Source organism: Varroa jacobsoni, unplaced genomic scaffold (assembly GCF_002532875.2).
Source record: "Varroa jacobsoni isolate VJ856 unplaced genomic scaffold, vjacob_1.0 contig02585, whole genome shotgun sequence".
NCBI classification, from domain to species: Eukaryota; Metazoa; Arthropoda; class Arachnida; order Mesostigmata; family Varroidae; genus Varroa; species Varroa jacobsoni.
In genome coordinates, this window is record NW_019214849.1 from 23118 (window position 1) to 45237 (window position 22120).

Genomic DNA, 22120 nt, shown 5'->3' on the forward strand with positions numbered 1-22120 from the left:
GTTATCAGTGATTTGGAACAGGATCGGTTAGTTCAGTACATGTTTACAGGCTAAATTTCATCTAGCTCGACAGGTTTTTGGAGTTGCGTTTCGGGTTTACAGGGGAAACGAGCTCGAGGTGCCTTACTGAGCTTGTCCCTTCCTCTTTCGTCTGGGATAATTTCAGGCTTTGGGGTCTTTTCCGACGCAAGTCGGAGAGTAGAAGTCGTGAGGTACACAAACTCGACCTCGCTGTCACGCAACTTCCATATGAATAGCCCCAACATCGTATCATTCGGACTAGAGAGATCATTTTTTTCCATAGAAGATATTCCAAAACATGCTTGTTTCATGCGGCTAGTTAGAACGACTTGTAGGTATTTCATTTATAATGCCAGTTTCAGTACCGTCTCAAAGATCGTAGACCTATCTGGCGGTCCTTTTACAGACCCTCTAGGGAAGGGTGGCTACGTCAGCAGCTTTTGTAATTGCTACTCTTTCCTATCGCATTACCTATTAACTGTTTGATTTAAACCACCTATGGTCGCCATTTTACCAGTTATTCAGAAATGTTTATTAGCTATTCAGAAGATTCTGCGTTATGTTCGATCTGACCAAATCGAGACAGGGTAACGCTCGTACACGACGGGACGGCTTGTGGTAAAATAGCTTCACTTGCACTGATGACCAGCCGGGCTGCATGAGACAGCGCAGCGCGTTGCTCATTTCGTTGAGTCTATATTTACCGTCTGTTGAGTCTTCCGAGCTAATATGCCTACTATAAGCTACTGCATTCTAGATGAACCTACCTACCATTTTGTGTGTACGTCTAGATATCCAAGATGGCATAGAAAAATTTGTACGAAAGAGAGGCGACTTTTGACGGATACTTGTCTGGTCACTTGCTGATTCGCCTAATAGGATCAGACAACCGAGCAGGCAAGACGAAGATTATCTGGCTGGATGTACAAGGAGTGGGACATCTTAATGACTAACGCTATTTTGACTTGATTCGGAATGTGATCACTACCGCAAACCCAAGATCTGACCCAACGCTGCCGAGTGTGTCCGGATTGCCCTCGGCCTCGCTTCGTATCGATACAACACTTACATGATAACCTGATTGCTGGTTCTACCCTGAAATTAATATCCCAGCAGTCGTGCTTTGTCTAACAACACGAGCCCTGCGGACGAGAGTTATTACCTTGTCACCCACCGTACGCTCAGCAGAACAGAGGTGATAGGATCCGATGGTTCCAGCAAGCACAAAATACGAACGCCAAATCTCCACATGATCCCGTAGCACACGACTGCCTATAACTCGTCGGGTCCAACTGTGGGACCTTGCCTAGCATGTAAGTACATGTATGTATTCGTCGTTACCGTAACATTGGATTTTTACAGTAACTCCATAAATAAATAGTGTGAATTGCTCTAAAGCAAGCCTGCACTTGAGAAACCTAGGCTAGGAACATTTTGTTTCTCGTCAGATTTAGATAGTCAACTGGTGTTTTTGAATCGCTAATATTACAACAATTATGCATAGCAAGCGAACGTACTGTCACTCCGATGTCTCAACGTGAATAGCTTCATTAGTTCTCGCACAGATGGATTTGAATCCCATAGCTACGAACTTGAAAGGAAAACATCGAGGCGGATAAAAAAAAGGCTCGTTATCATTAGAATCTATCATCTTCTCGATTATCCCTATAAGAACAGGATAAGCAAACACAATTACTGCATATATTTCATCTGGTAGCCTCTCAGTAAGCAAAAATAACAATAAAAACAAATTCATCTCTCCAGATCAACGTTTGCGAGTATGAAGTAAAGTTTTCTTGGCCCTTATTGTTACCCGTCATTTCATACGAGGAAAAACTTGAAAAAAAGTTGAATCAGGCCTTTGTGACATGCGTGTGATATATGTCCTACATACTGTATGCGTCCATGTTCCTGTCTCAGAATGATGACACTATGAAGTGTACGCACTGCTTTTTCGTGCGCCAAAAATCGGGTAGTCTTTTGTTTCGTATAACAGTTATTACAATGGTCCCTTCTCCTTGTCGCATATTATTTACTCACATTGAATCCCTCTGGGAACGCGGAAGTGTCGAGTTGTGACTAAACCGCGCATGCTCAAATGCAATTTCGTTCTTGACCAAGTCCACCGTACTCCAAGCTGATGCCATCCCAGTCTACCGACGAGACTTCGAATTCGTCTGCGCTTCTGAACAGAGAGTAAACTGTCATTTGTAAAATCACAGATCTTAATAAAACAAAATCCGTTGTCCAGTATAAAAGGGCCGGTTAGCATATGGGCTTTTTTGCGTAGGAAATGTAATACATCTGAAAATTAAGAAAAATTAAATTGTCTCACCCAAACCCTTTACGGTAACCAGTTGCAGAGTACTCTGTTGCAACATAATGGTACATTTGCCATATAGGTTAGAAATAGTTGTTCCGATTTGCGCTACATAGAAAAGACCAGTTTAGCCTACGGCTCAGTTCCAATACAAGCTTAGTAGAATACAGAATGGCATTTTGATAAAGCGGACATCTTAATAAAGCAGGAGCCATAGCTACGATATGCAAAATTAGTCTAACCCTTATCCAAACATGCCATAGGCAACAAAAAGCTGGTGGCTATCCGTTGATACACATATATGTGTGTACGACAAAATATATATACATATGTGTGTTTAAATATACTATGATTCCCTCTGTAACAGCAGATACGTCAATTAGCTTCTACCATAGGTAGCTACATCTTTTCGCTCAGCCTAGGACAAGTTACAGCCATATAGCACCGTAAGTTTATACGTTATGTAAGATCCAGTTATTATATATCGTCGTTCCTTTTCAGCGAAATTAGCTACCATAAGCAGCGACGCATTGTTTGCCTAACGTTTGCTTTTACGATATGATGTTCCGCAAACATCCCGTTGCCAGTGTTACTGCAGGTGTACGGGCTATAAGAAGTCCCGAAGTTTATAGCCACAGCGCGTACGACGGCCAGCGATGTTCTTCCTAACATGTGACTAAAGAGAGCTAGCTTATCAGTGGAATTTTTGTCCTTGCGGCGTGGCACAGTAGGCCGAAATGCTTCAACTTCTTAAAAGTAGGCTTTTCACAAAAACGTCTCAGGATTATTCTGCGACTTAACGCATTTGGTATCTGACTGTGAAACGTAATTAGGTAGTATTGAACAGTTATCTTGAACTAGAATTTAGCAAATATAATATCCATCTGGAAGCTCTCTTAGGTGGGCCTCTTATTATGGGAACTACACTATACAGAAATGCGTATGAAACCGTAACTGAAATTTGTTGTAATATTTTTACATGCTTCTTCTACTATCAGTCTGATATGATCTGTACTTATCTTCTAACAATTCAGATGTGACACTGCAAAAAGTCGTTTGTGTTGAAGTTTGTGCACAGATGTAAGTTCAGTCTGGTCTGCCGAAAATTCGGATTTTTTAGGAAACCTGACAGATAGTTGGTCGCCCCGTAGTCATTGAGTGGTGACGCATTCCAGCGAGGTAGAATTGTCACTATTTGTCGAGACTTCAGCTGTTCACCATTTCATTGAAACCGGGATGCCGCTCCTATCCATAGATTCTCCGTTTCACATAGGTCCCTTGACGTTCTCTTCTTTTCCTGTTCACCAACGACAAACGTGCCAGCTCCCCCTCCCGCGCCCTCCACTCCCCATCCAGTTTCAAACTGAGTCGGATTCCGATCGCTGCCGCGTGCCGTACACAGACTACAGACGCTGGCGCCCCAATGTCTGAACTCAGATCACCGAAAATGGCACAATTGCCGATTTTTGCCTAAATTGATTGAAATCGCTTTTCGGCTACCGGATCACTAATACAGGAAAATTAATTATAGTACTATAAATAACAAGCCGTCCGACTGACCCATCCAATAAACCACATGGATCGGGCCACCGAAATCTATATACGGAGGATAAAATCTTGAAAGTAGCTATTTTCTTTAAACTGTTCGCAGGTAAAGATAGGTTATGTTATGTGGCCTGCAATTTAACAGCTAGCGTCAACCGAAGCAATAGACTCTACCGGAATCTAACGGGAGGCTGTAAATTTTTGACCATAACCTGGTAGAGAATCGTCGGTAGATCTGCGAGGTATAACAATGATGTCCTAAAAATTCTCGGAACATTTTAGCAATTTGGTGGTGTAGAACTCTGTAGAAGAAGGACGAACGTATACAAACATTTTTAAGGTAATTAGGACACGTTTGAAATTCAGTACCAAGCTTGATAGCAATATGGCTAGCTTTCGTATCAATCAGAGGTAAGCAGGTATTGTATTTTGTGTATTCAATTATGTGGCAGATCCTTCGCATCGTAGCCATATAAGCGCTTTGGCAGCATTACTGGAACTTTGACGTGAGGCACTCGTTTTAGGCACTTCATCGAACCCTTCCTATTTAGCTGCTGAGCGTCCGAGAAAGTTTGGATATAATTTTGCGAGTAGCCCCTTTCTTACGCACAGAAAAACAGCAAACGCTGACGCAGCTAGGGCATTTCTATTAACCCTAACTTTCCTCGATGGTAAAATGCCTGCCATATTTAACCCATGTAGTCATCTCCGATAAGCACTGTAAGCCAAATACTTTCTCAGCATTGAACATCAATTTTTTCAATGGCATAACCTTATTCTTTCGCTGGACATTCGGTCGATTTAGATTTTATCATTAATCGTGACTAATAATGTCCACGCCCGATGCCGGTGCGGACAAATAAAAAGAGATTTACACGTGGTTCATACTTAAGCGATGGTCGTACTCATGGCCAATGCATGATCATAGAGTATCTAGCTGCAGCAAGCCTGGGTTAGTCGCAAAATCAGGCCCTTCCCCGCCAAGCTACTTCTCTTAGCAATTCCATATGGGCCATCGTGTATGAAGTGGCCGGCTATTTGCATGTCATTAGCACGTCGTGCCTCGAAAATGAGAGAGTATAACGGAAAGCGGAAGCAGTACACGGTGACACGGCGCCCTCCGAGGCTATTTACATGTCCACCACAGCTGTATTTGGGTAGGTCCGGAATATTCTTTCTCTTTTGGTTTGCCTTTCTCCAGTCGCATTTTCTACACCAGTACTGTTGCTCGTCTTGCCTCCTCGGCCATTTTGCCTAATATTTACGACTTTGAAATCTCGCGCTCCGAACACCCTTTCTCCGATTCTCTCTTGCATTATATTTTGTACGTACCAATGACAATATAGATTGGCTCTTTCGCTTATTGTGTTGGAATAATCAGTGTATGTTATTAATATTATGTTTATACAGCAATTCTTTTTACGACTACCTACTTAACTCACTTCCGAAAAAACTTTCGATCATGGGACCAAGGAGCCGATGAGAAAATCTAGTGATTATACAGTAAATTTTCAATGTAAGATTGCCAAAATCAAATTAATATTCGGTCATGCATACTCTAGACCGTGCAACCTTTTGGATGTACTTTATACGTATTGGAATTCACTAGACTTTCATCCACTAATTATAACGTAACTAATTATAGAGTACTGAAAATTGCATCAGCTTTTTTCATACGTAAATATATCTTGACGTCGCTGCTTGTCTCGTTCTCCTCGAATACAGAATACACTTTGAAGTGATTAGAGGGTCGTAGTTGGACCTATGGTAGCTTGTCTTATACTTACGCTTATACTTAGCTTTTACTAGCGAAAAATGGAGTTTACTAATTACATTTTGCAGCCAACGGACTTAATTAATGATCATCAAGTGTCCGCATAAGCGACCTGATGCATTACTTTGTTGACGCAACTTCTTAATTTCTTTATATCGAGAAATAATTACGTATGGGGGCAGGATTGATTTGAGGCTGTTAATGGTATTTGAAAGTAAACGTGGCTACAGAAACTCGCTGAAGGGACATTTGCCCTCCGCCCTAGTCCGCTTAAGGTTCGACGCTGAATTAGCATAACTAATGCGTTAGCTCCTCTCGGCGAAGAGGCCACACAGACAGGTTTCTTCCTAGACATGGCTCATTCAAGTACCGTGCCTTCTCATTGTAGTCATTAATCTGTGAGCCACTTTCCTGAGCATCTGCGCCTCTACAAACTACGCACTTCGTGATCACGCCGTACTGAAAGCTATACGATATAGTGGGGGCCACCGGCTCATCATTTAGCTTCTGGAATTTATTTCGACTATATGTTACTATACGAACATTGAAATTTGTCATGGAATGCTAAGTGGACGTAGATTTAATTGTTGCCCATTTATTGCGGAGAATAGTTTACGCGATTGTGCGGAAGACTCTCTTGTACCTCACATTTTGACACGTAGGCGCATGCATATTGTTGGGTGTTATGTTCCTGATATTTGACTCTACATATAAAGCTCATACGCGTAAGCCTATGGCTATGGATCTGAAGGACTTCCAGTTTCTAATAAGTGCGATAGTATATTGAAATTCAGTTACGAATAGCAGCCAAGATACTTTCTCACAGTTACCTAGAGGACGAACTAGTCAAAAACTTTTCTAGCAGCCTGATGGCTGTGCCTCTTCGTTTTTGAATGATGACATTTCAAGCATTTACCTTAGTTGCTCATCTTAGTTCATCATATCCTGGTCTCTTAAATTTGAAATGCTTAGCTCTTGACTTACTTTGAATTGAAGGCAGACCTATTTCGGGCGTACAAGCACGTTTCTATGTTTCCTTCCAAGTTCAACAGCGCATCCTAACCTATTCCTCTGTTTGGATTAAGTTTTCAATCTTTAGAACCTCTCAGATAATATTGCTTGTTTACTTATACATATTTGTTTTTACTTTCTAATATATTAGACCGGTCCGATTTGCCCTTTCTGCGAATCAAAAGTATTAGCTTCTAGACCAAACCAATGCTAGACGGTCCCTCTATATATAAAAGAGATTTCATATTATAGTATCCAATTCGAAGCTCCCGAATGAATAAGCATTTTAGTTCAGCATTTAGCCAAGGGCCTTTTAAAGGTTTCCCGGTATTGGTAAGCAAGGGATTGCTGCCTGGCTTTTCCAAGGACCTAAGCGACCGTCAGGCCGTCTCTAGATGTCTCAGACGTGGCCGTACCGTTCAATAGTAATCAAAATACTAACGACGATGGTCAATGCGGGCAAAGAAGCGAATTTGCATGTGTGGGTAACGACGTCATTTAGGCGAGGCTAAATGCGTCCAGCCTGGCTGCCGCGGTCCGTTTAAGTAGGCGCTAGCATAACAAACCGCTTCGTCTGGTGAAAACTACTTCCCTGAAAATGGCCTGCCTTTAGGCAAGCATGTGCCTGTGTTTTCGTAGTCATTTAGCTAAGGCGAATAATAATTGAATACTGTACAAACTTCGGCGTTTGGCAACGGCGCGAATGCGGCCCAAACACTCTATTCGTGACGGCGGAGTGATATTTGCATTTTAGCTAGCTTCTTCATGTGTGAACGACACGTTCCATCACAGGTAACGAAACTTATAGCACAGCTTAGATAAGATAGATACTGCACGTGTCGATCTCGCCTGGGACATGAAGTCGCATTTACGAATTAAGGATACAATGATTTCGATTGAGAATTCTGGAGGTGGAATTTGTCAAAAATCCAAATAGCTGCTGGCACGTCATTTTGTTCTATCTACAACATCATCTTAGTTAATACGTGTGTCGCCTGAAGATTAAGAATTTCTTTGCCGAACACGGCCACGTATGGACGTGTAGCTTATATTAGTAATTGGTTCCTGTTCTATTCCGCAATCCCAGAGCTTTCCAATGTCCAATTTTTCACCACTCGTGAACCTAAACCAGCTACGGTATAGGCAAACGGCAAATAGTGGCTCCTTAACATGGGTAAATGGTTGACGTGGATTGAATGGAAGTGGATATTCTGTTTAAGCTTATATTGTGACAGGCTCTTGACTGCCAAAATACACCAGCGATTCTACCGGCGAAAAGATTTAACAATGGCCCGCTGTTTTGGTGCTTTGGTTCGGGCATAGGAACACACATCTGCCGACAGTCTTGCAGCCAGTATTATTGGTATATAGACGCCGTTGTATTATACTACGTTGTGTCTGGGTGTAATTGAAATCTCGCAGCGTTATTGTCTCTGCTAATGACATATAGTTCGGGATGCGGTGAGCACAGGTTCGATGAGCCGCTTCGATGTTTCGCTGACCAAACATTACAGCATTATAAACATAACCGACTAGAAAGTGCTAATAACCCAACAAAACCTTAAAAATAGGTAAATCTTAGATTGGACGTTGTACGATATAGCGTACAATTGAGCAGCCTAACGTTTTATAAGTGTTGTCAGCCGTTCGCGGTCAGCCCCACTAAGACAATAAGTTTCTTGCGAACAAAGTAACTTGAAGAATTACGGGAGTGTATTTTCCGTCAGAATTGTTGGCTCCACTCATGGGCTGGTCCAAGCAAAAGTCCTGTCTCAAAGATAGGTAATTGCCATCCCAAGGGAGTAAGCAACGTGGCGCGCACGTTCGACCTTATACCCCTGCACTGATAGGAACTATCCGAAGACCGGCTTCCCCAGAGACCACTGCCTTCATCTAACGATGGACATCGTTCTTCATCAGTGGTAAACGTACTCTATATGAACAGCGATCTATCGATATCCAATGTTACATAGGGGCCGAAGCACTTCGTACATAGGTACTTGGCACAGATCATTTTTGTACAGACTAACATCCACAACCGCCATGAAAATACGACGCACAATATGAAACAAAGATGCATTCAATTAGAACGAATAGAAGTTACTCTATGGAAGATTGTCAACACTGTAGATCTACCAAATCTACCGTATATCATCCATATCATGCCACATTTAGTACACACATACTTGATAGCTGGCAAGGCCCTGTGCTTAGAGATATTGCACTTAGAAGATAGAAGAAAATAATAAATCTAATGCTTACATATAGTGCTTCATTGTATTTATTCAGTAATTAATTGTCATTTTTTTCAATATGGATGCAGCCATGATGGGAACTTAGTGGGACTTTGCATTATGGCTACGCAAAACAGTTTGTTGATGCATAATATCTATTCAGATAGATTAATCACGTGAGCTATGGGCGGCCCGAATCGAAAAATTTATTTTGTCTTTAACATTGGATTCAAGTTCGGGTATCTATGAGAGGTAAGCTCAAACTTTACGTGCCGCATACTATTTTATATTGCGTACTCTATCTACTACTAGTAAAGCTGAAACACTCTTCCTAGTCCGTCATGTTTCATTTGGTTCCATGAAGCTTTTACTGATTTTTAAGTGGTTAAGAACCGTATTAGATAAACGATATAATTAAATTCAGTCGACTTCATTTGAGAACAATGACAACAACAACAACTCACTCGCGTTTAATTAAGATAAACTCGCTACCGAAGCAAAATCTATGGGGTTAGCGATAAGGCGATCGACTCAATGGCCCCTTTAGAAGCTGTGTCCTTTACAGCGTTCTCGTTTCTTCGGTAGCTGGCCTTCTTAATGTGATCATTGCGACCGTGGCCAAACATCGTCGAAGAGCGCGCGTTCCGAACCCCTTTTTTTGATACTTTTTGCAGTTAAAGCAACTCACGTAAACATACGTATTATTCAGAAATATCGAGTAAACTATTATAAAATGGCCATATATATATATATGAATTTTTCCAGTGGTTCAACGCAAATTGTATGAGAGAAAGACTTCCTACTATTAAAAAAAAAAAGTTATTTAAAATGTGGTGAACGAGGAAAGTAGTCCCATTGAACAAAAAAAAAGCTCTATTACTTGCCAGTTTTTAAGTTTCCTTAAAACAAAATTGAGTGCGAATCCCGCTAGCCAAAATTGTACCCAATCTTGTCCGGATACACGTAGCCCTTGGCAAATAAAAACCCACTAACTAATGGTGTGATCAAAGCCATGTACTGTGACATATATAAGCTATGCTGTCTAGCCATAAATATATGAGTAAGTTTCATGGAGTGATCTAAGGTAAGGCAGAATCTTATAGCAGTATGTTTTCTTCGCAATTGCCCTCCATGAGAATGGGTCGGGCAGATTGCCTTTTTTTTTTGCCTACGACATACGGAAGGCTTCACTTCAGCGTCGGTAAGTAAGCATTGAATAAGCTCGTCCAGTAAGTTGATAGGTTAAGTACACTTTTCAAGTGTGTATGGCGGGTCAGGCTCAGTTTTAGTTTATTGGAGTTATTCCGGGAAGCGCAGTGCCCCAAATACGAAATCCGCTGTACGGCCTGTATAGGGTATCGCAGTGATTTTTCATTTCGCACTCATTTGTATGGCTCCATCACTTAGCGAATTATTTCTTTTAATGTATCAATCTATTCTGGCACTCCATTGGATGCGAAGATGTCAATTACCGATTTGCCCGTAAAACCCTCAAACGTTGACGTATTCCTATACGAGTGGGTTACACCAGCCAGAAGTCATCCAGCAGATTTAGTAGCTTAAGCATCTGAGAGGGTCATGCGGTTTCTATATTCTCGTGCTTAGGACACCAGCAAGTGCAAACGGAGTGATCAGAGCGTATGTACAGCACGAGTGATCTTGTCGATCAGAATTGTCCTGTTCGCTGTAGTGAACGTATATGGCCATGATATTAAATCTACTGCCCCTCGATATTATTTCAGCATGACACTGATTTCTTTAGGTCGTTCGGAAGTTGCACACACTGACACGTTCTCACTAGGGCGGCTTCGCCTTGCAAATAGACATGTGGCGGAGTGGGCGGCGTAGGAAATGTTTGACTTTGAGGTCTTAGGACATAAAAACATCGGTTCCAGTATAGGCAGACTGTAGTAGCAGCAATAAGGCAAAAGTGGCTCCCTCTGCGTCTATCTATACTAAAGATATTTTATCTAGCTTCTCTTCTTGATTTGATTGGTTGTTTCGACGTCATTGACTACGGCCTCTGCTGTGTGGCCACATCTAATCGATTGTGGCTTCCTCTGAAACGCAGTTTATTGCAGCGAAACGCCTCTGGAACCTGTAGATTTACCAGTTCCTATGTACCAGTGCAGAAAAGTAGGCGCAGATTGGACACCGCGTCTGCCGCCAGAACGTTTCGCGGTAGTAATGCTGTTTGTTACGACGGCTTCGATATGGGTGTGGGTGCTAATCACGGTCGAACGGTGACTTCGCATAGTTTATTCCAGTTGGTCGGGGCTCGTCGTCACGAGGCGTCCGGTTCGTCGTGCTTTTGATCCACGAATGTTTAAGGGCTTCCTTAGTAAAATGTCTGTCACGTTTAGGCTTGCGTCTCTTCTCATTTGCAGGGTTTTAATTAAAAAAAAAAAGGATATTCTTTTCATCGGAGTTGTTGCATTGTTCATGGTAACGCCTTTTTTGTATTTGTTCCGACCACTTACGACAAGCCGCCATTTGTATCAGTGAAAGCGCGTACAACAGCATCGTTGTCTGCCTCACGGTCGGCTGAGAAAACGAGCGCGGACAGAATATGAAGTTCAGAGCTTGAATCGTTTTGAACTTGTCATCAAAAGGTTCAACTACAAACGTGAAATGGTCCTTACCGAAGTTTATTCACTCATGGTAATTGGCTTGCAGGAAGATTGTAGGAAGCAGGTCTTGAAGTGCTACTGATGCAGCCGTTAGGTTTTCGACTATGCAGGTCATATCTATATCCCTTACTGATAAAATGATTGTGGGAATTCTTTTTGGAAAAGAGTTTTCACACAAAAGGTTCCACCAGTTCTACGACCTTATTGCACGATTCATTTTGCTAGCAAAAAAATTTTCCTCGTCATGACAACCAGGACATTTCAGAGTCCGATCTAAGGGTGACAGAGATTTTTTGCATCTCTAAGAGAGGTCAGCTTTTTTCGAGTACTAGCAAACGGTGAAACACTTTGGATATTTGTTCATCGCTTATATATGTGGCGCTCACGGAACGTTCCATAGTTCAATCCGAGCTTGAACGTTATACGTTGTCCATCGTCATTTCAGAGAGAGTCACTGATGGATCCATCCGATCGTCAACTCTACAAGATACGTGGAACACTGTATTACACTAAAAGCGAGTCTTGGTCTTTAAGGGGAATCAGATTTATCTGAGAGGTCTTCGATTCTCTCTCGATAAGTACCATATAGCATCCATCTTGAAAAACGTCCGTTTGGTCAAATGTCGTGACAAGCGTCACCTAAATGACTAGTTATATATTTTGAACAATTTATGGGACAAAGAAGCTCCCACGAATAGACACCGAAACAATCAGAGTATCGTGTTTGAGAAAACTTGCAGCAAAAAATACGGCTTCTTATCTTTAATGTTCATTATCAAACAGGCCCTATAATATCAAGCCTCACAGTAAGCATCACTCTTAGCAAATTTGTGCGACGAAAACATACATTTGAAGGAATCGAAGAACAAAGAAGAGTTCGCAGATGATTAGACCCGCGTTTGAACTGTGTTCCATTGGTTATATAATTTTTACACGTATGTAGCACGTGTCTTGAGAGCATGCCTCTTGTGCTGAAACTTCCGTTCATATGGCCGTCCGTACCTCTTTCTTTTCTTAAAAGATGAGTTAAAGGAACTCGGCTAACTGGGCAGGTTCTCATTAATGACAGTTCGGAATAAAGGTCCAAGTACGTATTCTCGGACAGAACAGGATGGTTTGTACCTGCAATGCAGGAAGGGCAGTTCACAGCTGATAATTCGAAAAAATGAATATCTAGGCTGAATCGAAGTTTGAGAGAAAAATTGACAATTAGTAAGTAATTGCTCTCGACCGAATTAACTGTAACTGGCGGAACTGGGCCTCATAGTCGATTCACATGTAAGACAGACGTTATACTCCAATGGTAGAGATCGTTCGTAAACTATATTGCTCAAATCCTCTATTTGAAAAGAAACAACCGAATCTATTAATGCGATAGACCGGTAAAAACAGAGAGGCACTTAGCGATAGATAAACTGGCCGTATTGTTTCTCGTCGTCCACAAAAACAACCGAAATAATTACCCACACATCATTTGCTAATGTAATTTAACGATATTAATTATTTCCATTGTTGTTCATTACTCTGTCTTCAGGCTCAATTCAATTCTCGGGCGAACTGCACCGTTGCCGTGGGACATGACAGCGTAACTTCAAGGCAATGCCTTAATCAGAGTCTAAGTCAGAGAGTTCTGAAACACTGCATCGCGCAGAAAAAGAGCTTCTTGTAAATACGTAGAGTTTTTATCGAATATCAGCATTTGGTTGATACGAGGTGTATCTTTGCAAAGTGAGGTTTGTACGCGTTGAAAATATCTCTACCACTTACGTATTGTTGCATTTTTTGTTGCCTGTTACCATGCTAATCATAGCGTAAAAAAATTAGGAAGGGCTGTTCGAAACCCTACAATGATGAAATCATAGAAAATTATGTGCTGGATCATCGAAAAGGCCAAACTGACGTCACAGTTTGGCCTTAGAATTTTTCCCGGTTGTTTTCAGAGGTGAGAAAATTATCATCGCTCGGTAGCTAAAAGATTATTTCTAAGTCGTTTAATACCGCTTAAAGGCGAGCCTCCATAACTCTTTGTATCTTACATTGTCTAGTAAAAAGCTACTAATTAAAATAATTTATATCATCGTTTAGAATCGAGTTAATAACTGCATTGCGTTACATAGGCAGTATTTTTTTTAATCTAAAGCACAAGTGATGCTATCAAATTTTCAGCATAAAATGTCACGTACACCCTGTTTCGGAAATGCTGAATACTGGCTATTATAGAAACCCTTTTGAGCCCTATTTGCGTGTCTGTTTTTGTTATCACAATATGTGAGCTTTAAGTACCAGCTAGATATGTTGGAGTCATTTCAGAACGTGTTTGTGATCACACAACAATTCAGTTACGGATGATGACGTCCCGTTAATGCATTTCTACGTACTCGTTAATACAGAAATATATGAGATGGAATTATGGTTGACTGCACGTTTATATTTATCATAGTCGAGAAAACACGGTCTTCACGTACAAAAAAACAACCTCAATACACGGCAAACTTTGACTATTTGACATAAAATTAATAGAAATACTATGATAAATAGCAGATGAAATTTTATTTCAAATAGTGACGAACTACTTCATACCATCGACAAACTTATTGGTTAACTTTTTTTAGGAGTGAGTAAATTTATGAACAATTATTGCTGACAAACGCGAAATCTGATAGGTAACTTAGCTTTTAGTGCATTTTCCTTTAGTTAACTTTTAGTGATTCCTGCAGAGCAAATTTGTTTTCAAAAGTATAGTTACTTTCGGGACAGCTTAAGGAATACCGAAGTCACCCCCCGCACCCGCACCCCCCCCCCCCCTGATCACTTAAACAAACTCCGACAGCTCTAGCCTGTGAAGTGTCACAAAATATTGCCAGTAGCAGACTTTTACTATGTCTAACTGTACAATTATTATAGACGAAGTGCTTGTCCACATATAATATCGAATATTTTGCTAGAAATTCGATGGCTTCCCTACGTAAATCCCCGTCTCTATAAGATTTGTGTTTCTTGTAAGATCTTTTCTGTATTCACAAAAAAAACGTGTAAGAAAGGATATTTGAATACTGTAGATGAAACGAAAAATGGAGGACACTTTGAGTTCTCTAAAAAATGTAGAAAATGAATCATGAATTCTACATTTTAGAGGGGAAGCCAATAGAATTTGAAAACTAAATACGTTTATTATTTGTAAAATGGATTGACTAAATATCCCTACGCGAAATGTCATGGAAGAAACAGACTGAAATCGTTCTTCTATATAGCATTCGTTTAAGGACCGGCTGGCTTTGGCTAAAAATTATCTCTATTAAGGTGGCTATCTTCGTTAAGGTGCACGTTAATCGAATGTACTGTCTCCTTTAAAAATTCCTAAACAAATGTCAGCTGAGCGATAGTTACAAACGCAATTGCTTGTGGGGGTATTTTACAGCTCTGTGCTTATTATTGGCGATAATTAGACGATACCCACGTGCTCTATTTTGAAGTTCGACCTGCAAAATCCTGTTGTACGACGCAAGCCCTCTTTGTCAAAAGCGCTCAAACCGGTCAGAGGGCGCTGCGATCGCCGTGGGAGGAGCTCTGACGCTCGCACTCCAACAGTCGTTGGCTACCGCCGAAAGTGTACAGTTCTCGATTCCTATGTAAACTGTGTTTGTGAACCCTGGGCCGCACGACACGGTCGGCCAAAGTAATCTATAGAGTAGCCACTAGCACTGGCCGTTGCGGTGTGACTGACGTAGTTTGCTGTTACATAGCAAAAACGCTTTGTTCAATAACTTCAAAATCAGAAGTTGGCGCAACCATTGAAATCGCGGCCTGAAGTTGCATATCTGCCAAGTCGCCCTACTTCAAGTTATCGCTCGAATGTGCTAGGCAGCTATCGTGAGACGCCGCTGAAATCCGCCGAAACGTAGCCGACAACATGTCTAGGAAGTCAACTAGACAAAGGAAACATTACCGTAAATTATTTAGCTAAAGATCCTGTCGGCTTAATTCGAAGACTGTCATGATGTCGCCGGTAGGCCAGCAAGTGGTTCAGCTGGAAACCAACGGATCAATTATCATAGACAAAGAAGAGGCCACCAGAGACAGCTGTGGCATCATGATCACAGCAAGCAACTGTGTTAATAACTGCCGGGTGTCGCCAACAGCATGCGCGAGCGCTAAATCGACGACCACAGTAGCATTTCACCTGTTGGTAGCACTTACCATCACGGTCGTATGTGTCAATTTAGCGATGAATATTTTCCTCATTCGGGTACTGCAGCTAACCCGAGCTGGAATGAGCTCAATGAAGTTCTCGGCGTCGTCCGGTATCTGGCTAAGAGATTACGCCGTGTTTGCCGACCTGTTACGAACTACGCGGTTGTCACACGTTGCCGGTAACAAGGTAATATTTTAGATTTTTTTGAAGCTGAATAGGATCGTTAAGTATCTCTGGCATTATCAACTTTTCGTTCTAATCGCGTAGTGCAGCATTCACTTCCACCGTAAGATGTCATAGCATTATATAAAGCATGGAAACGATTGGAAAAGAAGCTCGCGCCATTCGAATGAAGAGAGCTAGTATTAAGCTGAATGCGCTGATGCACCGTCCGAGGTGTCTATATTGGATTATACTAATTATAGTGTGCTCTGATGTGGTAGCATGTTGCGCCGAAATCTCTCACAATTAAATATGCCTCCCGTGTATAAATAGACGTGTAGATATTTACACAGACGGGAAACATTAACGGGGCTACTTGTCGAATCAGATACAACATACGCTTTTTTTTTGTCAACTATTTCTACTTATTTGTTTATGATGTCGCCAGATATACTACAAAAATAGTTAAGCATATGCAGGTGTCGTTCAGAGCAAGAGCGTAGACTGCAGGCCTAGAAATGGTGCACGATAAACTATTTAGGACCGAACACGTTTCTATGGTGCGTTCATATATACACTTGTACGGAACGGGGTTTTATAGGAAGCATTGGACAGTGCCTTGAACAAGCTGTATAATATGTCTGCTTTGCTGAGTTAAGTCATCACTCGATGCATGAAGGACATAGGTCAGAGGACCTAGTTCTAAGGTAGGTACTGGCTAAGAGATGTAAAGTTGCCTTGTACGTGCGTTGAACTTAATCCCTTCGGCACTGGTTGCCATTTCTGATAACAGGAACAGCCGAACGTAGGTCTCTTGATGTCGTCGGGGAAGGACATACACCTCGAGTCAAACAATCGGGCGGGTCAAGTCAATTCCTTGTCCTTGTCAAATGGACGGTTAGAGGCCCGTGGAGAAGCGTTCGAAGTTCTAGCTAGTTCTGACCGAGGTGTACTGTTCAGAGCGGATCAAGACCAGTTGATAGTAGCCGCAGACAGAGTACCAGGCACCGCTCCGAACGGGTTCAATCTTCAGGGATCATTGCAAGCTAAAACCGTGCGTGGAAGTCCCCACTACGATCTAAGGTAACATATTTGGCTGCGATTTACCGTGAGACAAAATGTATGGTTTGAAAGGTAATTATTAGCTATAACCTGGTCCCCATAAACGCTAACCCATCGGTCCTAAACATAACTCGTTTAATGTTAATCCTTGAAATAGGTTTATCGCCGCCCTCGTCAGCAGTTAGCTAGTTGGCATATACGGACTCGTCTATTGCCATGTATATTACCTGTAAGCGAAGAGTTCTAGAAAAAATTAGAACTTGATTAGGACCAATTTGTAGCCTGTTGTCGCTACTTGTAATTCTGTTAAGACGAAGATGTCGAACTTCGGGAAAACTGAAGTAAGTTCTGTTTTTTTTTGAAATTTTTCGTTTGTTTCCAGAATATTTTGCTGGTAAGCGAGGCATTTAGTGCTACTATTGTTTTACATGGAAGCGGCTTCGCAGTCTAGTCTAACAATAATTAAGACAAATAATGTTACCCCTGTGAGGATAAAGCTACAAACGATTGCTGAGACTGCATATTTAGTTGAGAGGCCTGCAGCTAGAGAAAGAAATACGTACACGTCTTTTCCAGGACACCTGCTGATAGAAACGCGGGACATAGTTTCGAATGAAGGATAATGAGCGCAGTATTTGAACAGTAATAGCGGATGACTAATATGACTGAAATTACATATGAAGAAAAAGATGGCTGATCTGAATTAATGTATACAAGTAGGCCACTTATCCACAATGGTAATATACCAATTTCTATTTAGACTGGAATCGCCGTTAAACGAAGTCAATATTCGGAGTGGTGGAGAGCTTTTGATTGAATCCAAAGCGGAACATATCAGCATGAGATCTGTTGACACTGTCAATATCCAGTCACAGGACGGGACGGTAAGTTGAGTGATAACAGATGATTTAGTGTTTAGGAGTATCCGTGCAATGCACGACTTATGACCATCAACATAGGGAAGGGTATATCTCAACAGTCACCCATTTCGGATGAAGCCATCTATATGATATACGCCTCAGTTTTCGGCCACACAACGCCACAGATAGATTGCAATGGCTAAGACGATTGCCGGACAGAAACAGCCACCTCATTGTGTTATTAGGTATACGTCGGACTATTTTCACTTAGGTGTCTACCTTGATTTGATTCGTTTTGCCGTTACAGCGATCTTACATATTGAAGAAATTATGTAGAAATACCTTTTTTCAGATTGTATTGAACAGTCACAAATTAGAAATCAAGGATCTTCCTATTGTCGCTGTAAGGAGCGTGCGTGTCAAACGATATATTGAAGATCCAGTTGAATTAGCAGAAGGTAAACATTGCACTAGTTCGATCTCTCTATTTTGAGCACTCTATTTTGAGTTCCTTAGCTAAAATAACTGACTGAGTGCCTTTCGGTAAATGTCCCTCGGCACGGTGCTTAGGGGAGGGCATCTTAGCGAGTGAATCATTTGACAAGGGATCGTTTCACGACATCGCCTCTAATTTGCGCCTATCAATGAAATCATACCTGCATGTTTTCACCCTATAAAAACCTAAATCACCTATTGTTAACCAGTGGAAAAACCTTGCTAGAAATGAACTAGGAGCGGCGCTCATCTGGTTTGTACTCTATTCCCTATTTGTAGTGTTTCGGTTATTACAATCCCTTTCTGAGCCACAACAAATACGACTGACCGAAAACTCTCCACAGATCACCATTAGCTGTTGACTAAATTATCAGATACGACCCACTGGGTTAGATATATTACTAGTTAGTAGAAGTTAACTAAATTCCGATTGAAAGATTTTTGTTAGAGAAGCTAATTTCAGCATTGCTTTCCACATTGAGCTGACGTTTTTCTTGAAACTAAATTTCAATAACAGACGGAGCTGATGGAGGTACCGAAGTGGCTGTTGGTAGTTTCGAAGACCAAGAGGGCACAGCAAATGGGCAACGGTCTGGGGAACAAGATGACGGTACCTACGCGCTGTGCACCTGCAAAAATGGAAAACTGTTCGCGGTTGATCCTGACGATAACTGCCGGGCTAGCCTAACGTTCTGTAATGAACCCAGCAATAATGAATGATTCTTTTGTAACTATGTACTAGAATCGCTTTCTGCTAAGATTATTGGGATGAAAGCGGATGTTAAGCATGCTCCTTCTTGGTACTTTGATACGTGTTAGGAAGAATGCAACTTTAGATACCTGCGTGTCGTTCTAGGGTCATTGCAGGATGTCTGGATAATTTGATAGTACAATTTTATTCTACTATATGTTTTTGGGCCAACTTTTCTGACAAGGGTGTGTTTACGCTTGTGTTCTGTGCTTGTCTACACTATTAAATGGAAATAATAAATTAAAAATTACAAATTTGTTTCGTACGGCAAGATGGAGCTAACTCTATTAAATCGTTAGTGTATAAGTGACAGGTATCTGAAACAAGGACGGATTTTATCCAACGCTACCCCTTGCAACGATTGTCGGCCACGATGTAGGAAGCAACGTAATAAAATATAGTCACTGTTTCATAGAATTGTGTAGTTTATTAGTAAAGTAAGTTACTCTATGCTAACTTGAACAAAATGATGCGAAGTTTGATACAAAATTAAACGGGTTTTCAACGCAATGCTCCCGGCAGTGTTGCCCGAAAGGGAGTGCTCGAATAGTAAAAACAGGATTCTATTGAGTAGATCGATGTTAGCTATTTCGGTGCCTTTATAAGATCTTCCGTGTAGCACAATAATTTTTTATATACATAAATATTTTGATAGGATAGACGGTGATAGGATCCGAGCAAGCTGATCCGCTAGGCATCACGTGCCCGTACGAGTTGCTTCAGGATGCAGCTAACGGACCAGTCGATTAAAGGACTTACAAATACCTATTCTTAGCTCTGTCAAAAATATGTACAAGCAAAAACGTTTCGTATGGAAACGCTACGTGACAAGAATATTTCCCGAACAAACGAAAATTTAGTTATATAAATTAATATGATTGGCCTTATTGGCAAACGTATTCCATGTATATACGCCTTAACGAATCTGATGCGTCAATCCATATAATAGCATTATGATGATAAATCGCTGATTATAAATGTGACTTTTCCCCTTTAATTGGATCCGGTTTTGTTTGGGAACGACCAGGAAATACCGCCAGATTAAACCTCCGACCAGGACGTTAGTTGTCAGGCCGTGCTGATAACTTCTTCCTAAAATATAGGCGTCTTGTTCTTATCGTACACGAGCAAACAAGATAACTGACAGCAGTTTAGCTGGCCTCTACAGCAGTTAAACTTGTAGCTTGTATGCAAGCGCAGCAGTTATAGAAAATCTTAAGTTTTGGCTACGATCTCCGTTTCACAGAAACCATATGATTTGTGTTGCATGCAGAGATCAGCACAAAATAAGCAGTGTAGGCGATAAATCAGGTCAGATCTGTCAAACAGCCTTTACATATGAAATTACCTGGCTATTTTTCAATGTTAACTTAACCTTCTTCCTGTCGTTAACCTCAACTACATAAAGATCCCATTCGTTTGGTATTGAGCACGTCATTCTTTTGCTAGGGAAAATTAGTTAGTGCAGTGACCTAATTTATTTTACACTCAAAGGCCGATCTTTATGGTTGATTGCATATTTAGGAGCCATGTCATGAAAAGATCTGCTGATTCATCCTGTCTCTGATTCCACTTTCCTCTTGGCCGTGTTCTCCTCTCCGTACTCTCATTGCCGTTCCGTTACGCCATAGCAGCTTATTCCGTGCACCTTCGCCATGTGCGTCTCTTTTCGACTCCACTTGGGCGTCGACCGCCTAGGAGCTGCAGACGAATGCTAATTCGTTTGCTCATCGAATTTTCGTACGAGAGACGACTTACCTGACATAGAAGCTTTTATCCTGACTTGACACGGTCGATCCGTGTTCGTATACGATTCACTGGGAACGGCCAAGTTTTCATCCGCGGTTCCTGCTGAATCCGCTATTTTATCACCGCGGAACCTGTTACACTGGAAACAGCAGAATGGCGCGCGGCTCTATCCATCTGCGTCTTTGTTCCTTTGCTCCGAGCTCTTTCCCACGTGTGGAAAGAATATTCATGATTTCAGGCAAATATTAGGCGCGCGCACAACGTTCCAACGCAGACTTCCTGTACGTGACCGGGGGGTTTTCTTTCTTAGAAAAGTACCTGGCACTCGGCCCGCATAAAAGCTTAGGCTGGAAATGGGGAAGTAAAGCTTTAGCATTTAGTACTGATGGAATATATCAAAACTCTTCGCTCGCCAGGCTAGAACTATCTGTGGCCTGATAGAACTGGGCAATCGTCTATGAAGATGTGAATGCTGGCGATAAATGTTTACCTGAATAGCATAGGCCGTATGCACCTGCTTTGTCCTACATCTTATGTCTATAAAAATGTTCGCTACGCGCGCAGATAGCTATATCATACCTATATTCGACTGTGTGCAAGATGCTTGGAGAGGCGTGCAGTATAACATAAAGTTACCGCATAAAATGTTCAGGGAAAAGGAACGCAACCTCATTTGAGTTTTACTTCAGCGAATTGCGTCTCTCTTTGAACGCATGCAAACTGGCCAAAAAATACTAGAAAACATTCGAGTCTTTATTGGGTTTTGTAATTCCTTCGAATAGGTTGAGCTTATGCAACCCAATAAAGTACGTGACTTGTTAAACGCGCTAAAAAACGCAGATTTATGCAGCTGTGTTTACCTTTGAGCACGCCGCTCGACGTCTCTATAACAAATTATGCATCGTTCATAAGCGCCATAGGACTGCACGACTTTCCGAACACCCTATACTTTAAAACTCTGCAACACTATAACGTTAGAATGAGTTCAGAAGTACTCATTTTCAGTCGATATGATCACTATAAAATGCATAAACATTGATAACTTTATATACCTACACATCTTAACCTATCCAATCGAGCATCTTAAATAGAGAGCCTGGCGCGAATCATTACGATCAGTATCTATATTTAGAACGTGTGTATTTCTGAGCTGATGATAACAAAAGTCAATCTTCTCAATGACATGTAAGGAAATTTGTTCCGGCAAAATTCACTTCGTCCGCACTATTGCCAGCCACGTGTCTGTTTGTGGACGGGCGCACTTCCTCCGTAATGCTGACGGACATGCCGTCCACTTTACACTCTAAGAAGCTG

The 22120-nt window shown here is 41.5% G+C and overlaps 1 protein-coding gene across 2 annotated transcripts; it reads left to right on the top strand.

Annotated features, from left to right (window-relative positions):
- The first annotated feature begins 778 nt into the window (after positions 1-778).
- On the top strand, positions 779-19474 carry LOC111272558 (zeta-sarcoglycan). 2 transcript variants are annotated; one of them, XM_086973342.1, is made up of 7 exons: positions 779-1334; positions 13070-13268; positions 14954-15913; positions 16683-16972; positions 17712-17835; positions 18148-18269; positions 18824-18960. In XM_086973342.1, the coding sequence occupies exons 3-6, from the start codon at positions 15530-15532 to the stop codon at positions 18244-18246; spliced, it is 897 nt and encodes a 298-aa protein (XP_086829468.1). In that variant the 5' UTR covers positions 779-1334; positions 13070-13268; positions 14954-15529; the 3' UTR covers positions 18247-18269; positions 18824-18960. The 2 variants fall into 2 exon arrangements, with proteins under 2 accessions (XP_086829468.1, XP_022709817.1); XM_022854082.2 differs by having other exon boundaries at positions 792-1334; positions 18164-18269; positions 18824-19474.
- The last annotated feature ends 2646 nt before the right edge of the window (positions 19475-22120 follow it).

Bases quoted from the DNA above. Each gene is read 5' to 3' on its own strand.
- LOC111272558 (XM_022854082.2), top strand. From the start codon at position 15,530: ATGATGTCGCCGGTAGGCCAGCAAGTGGTTCAGCTGGAAACCAACGGA. The intron at 15,914-16,682 runs GTAATATTTTAG...TTCTGATAACAG, and splicing joins CACACGTTGCCGGTAACAAG to GAACAGCCGAACGTAGGTCT. The intron at 18,270-18,823 runs GTAAACATTGCA...TTTCAATAACAG, and splicing joins TCCAGTTGAATTAGCAGAAG to ACGGAGCTGATGGAGGTACC.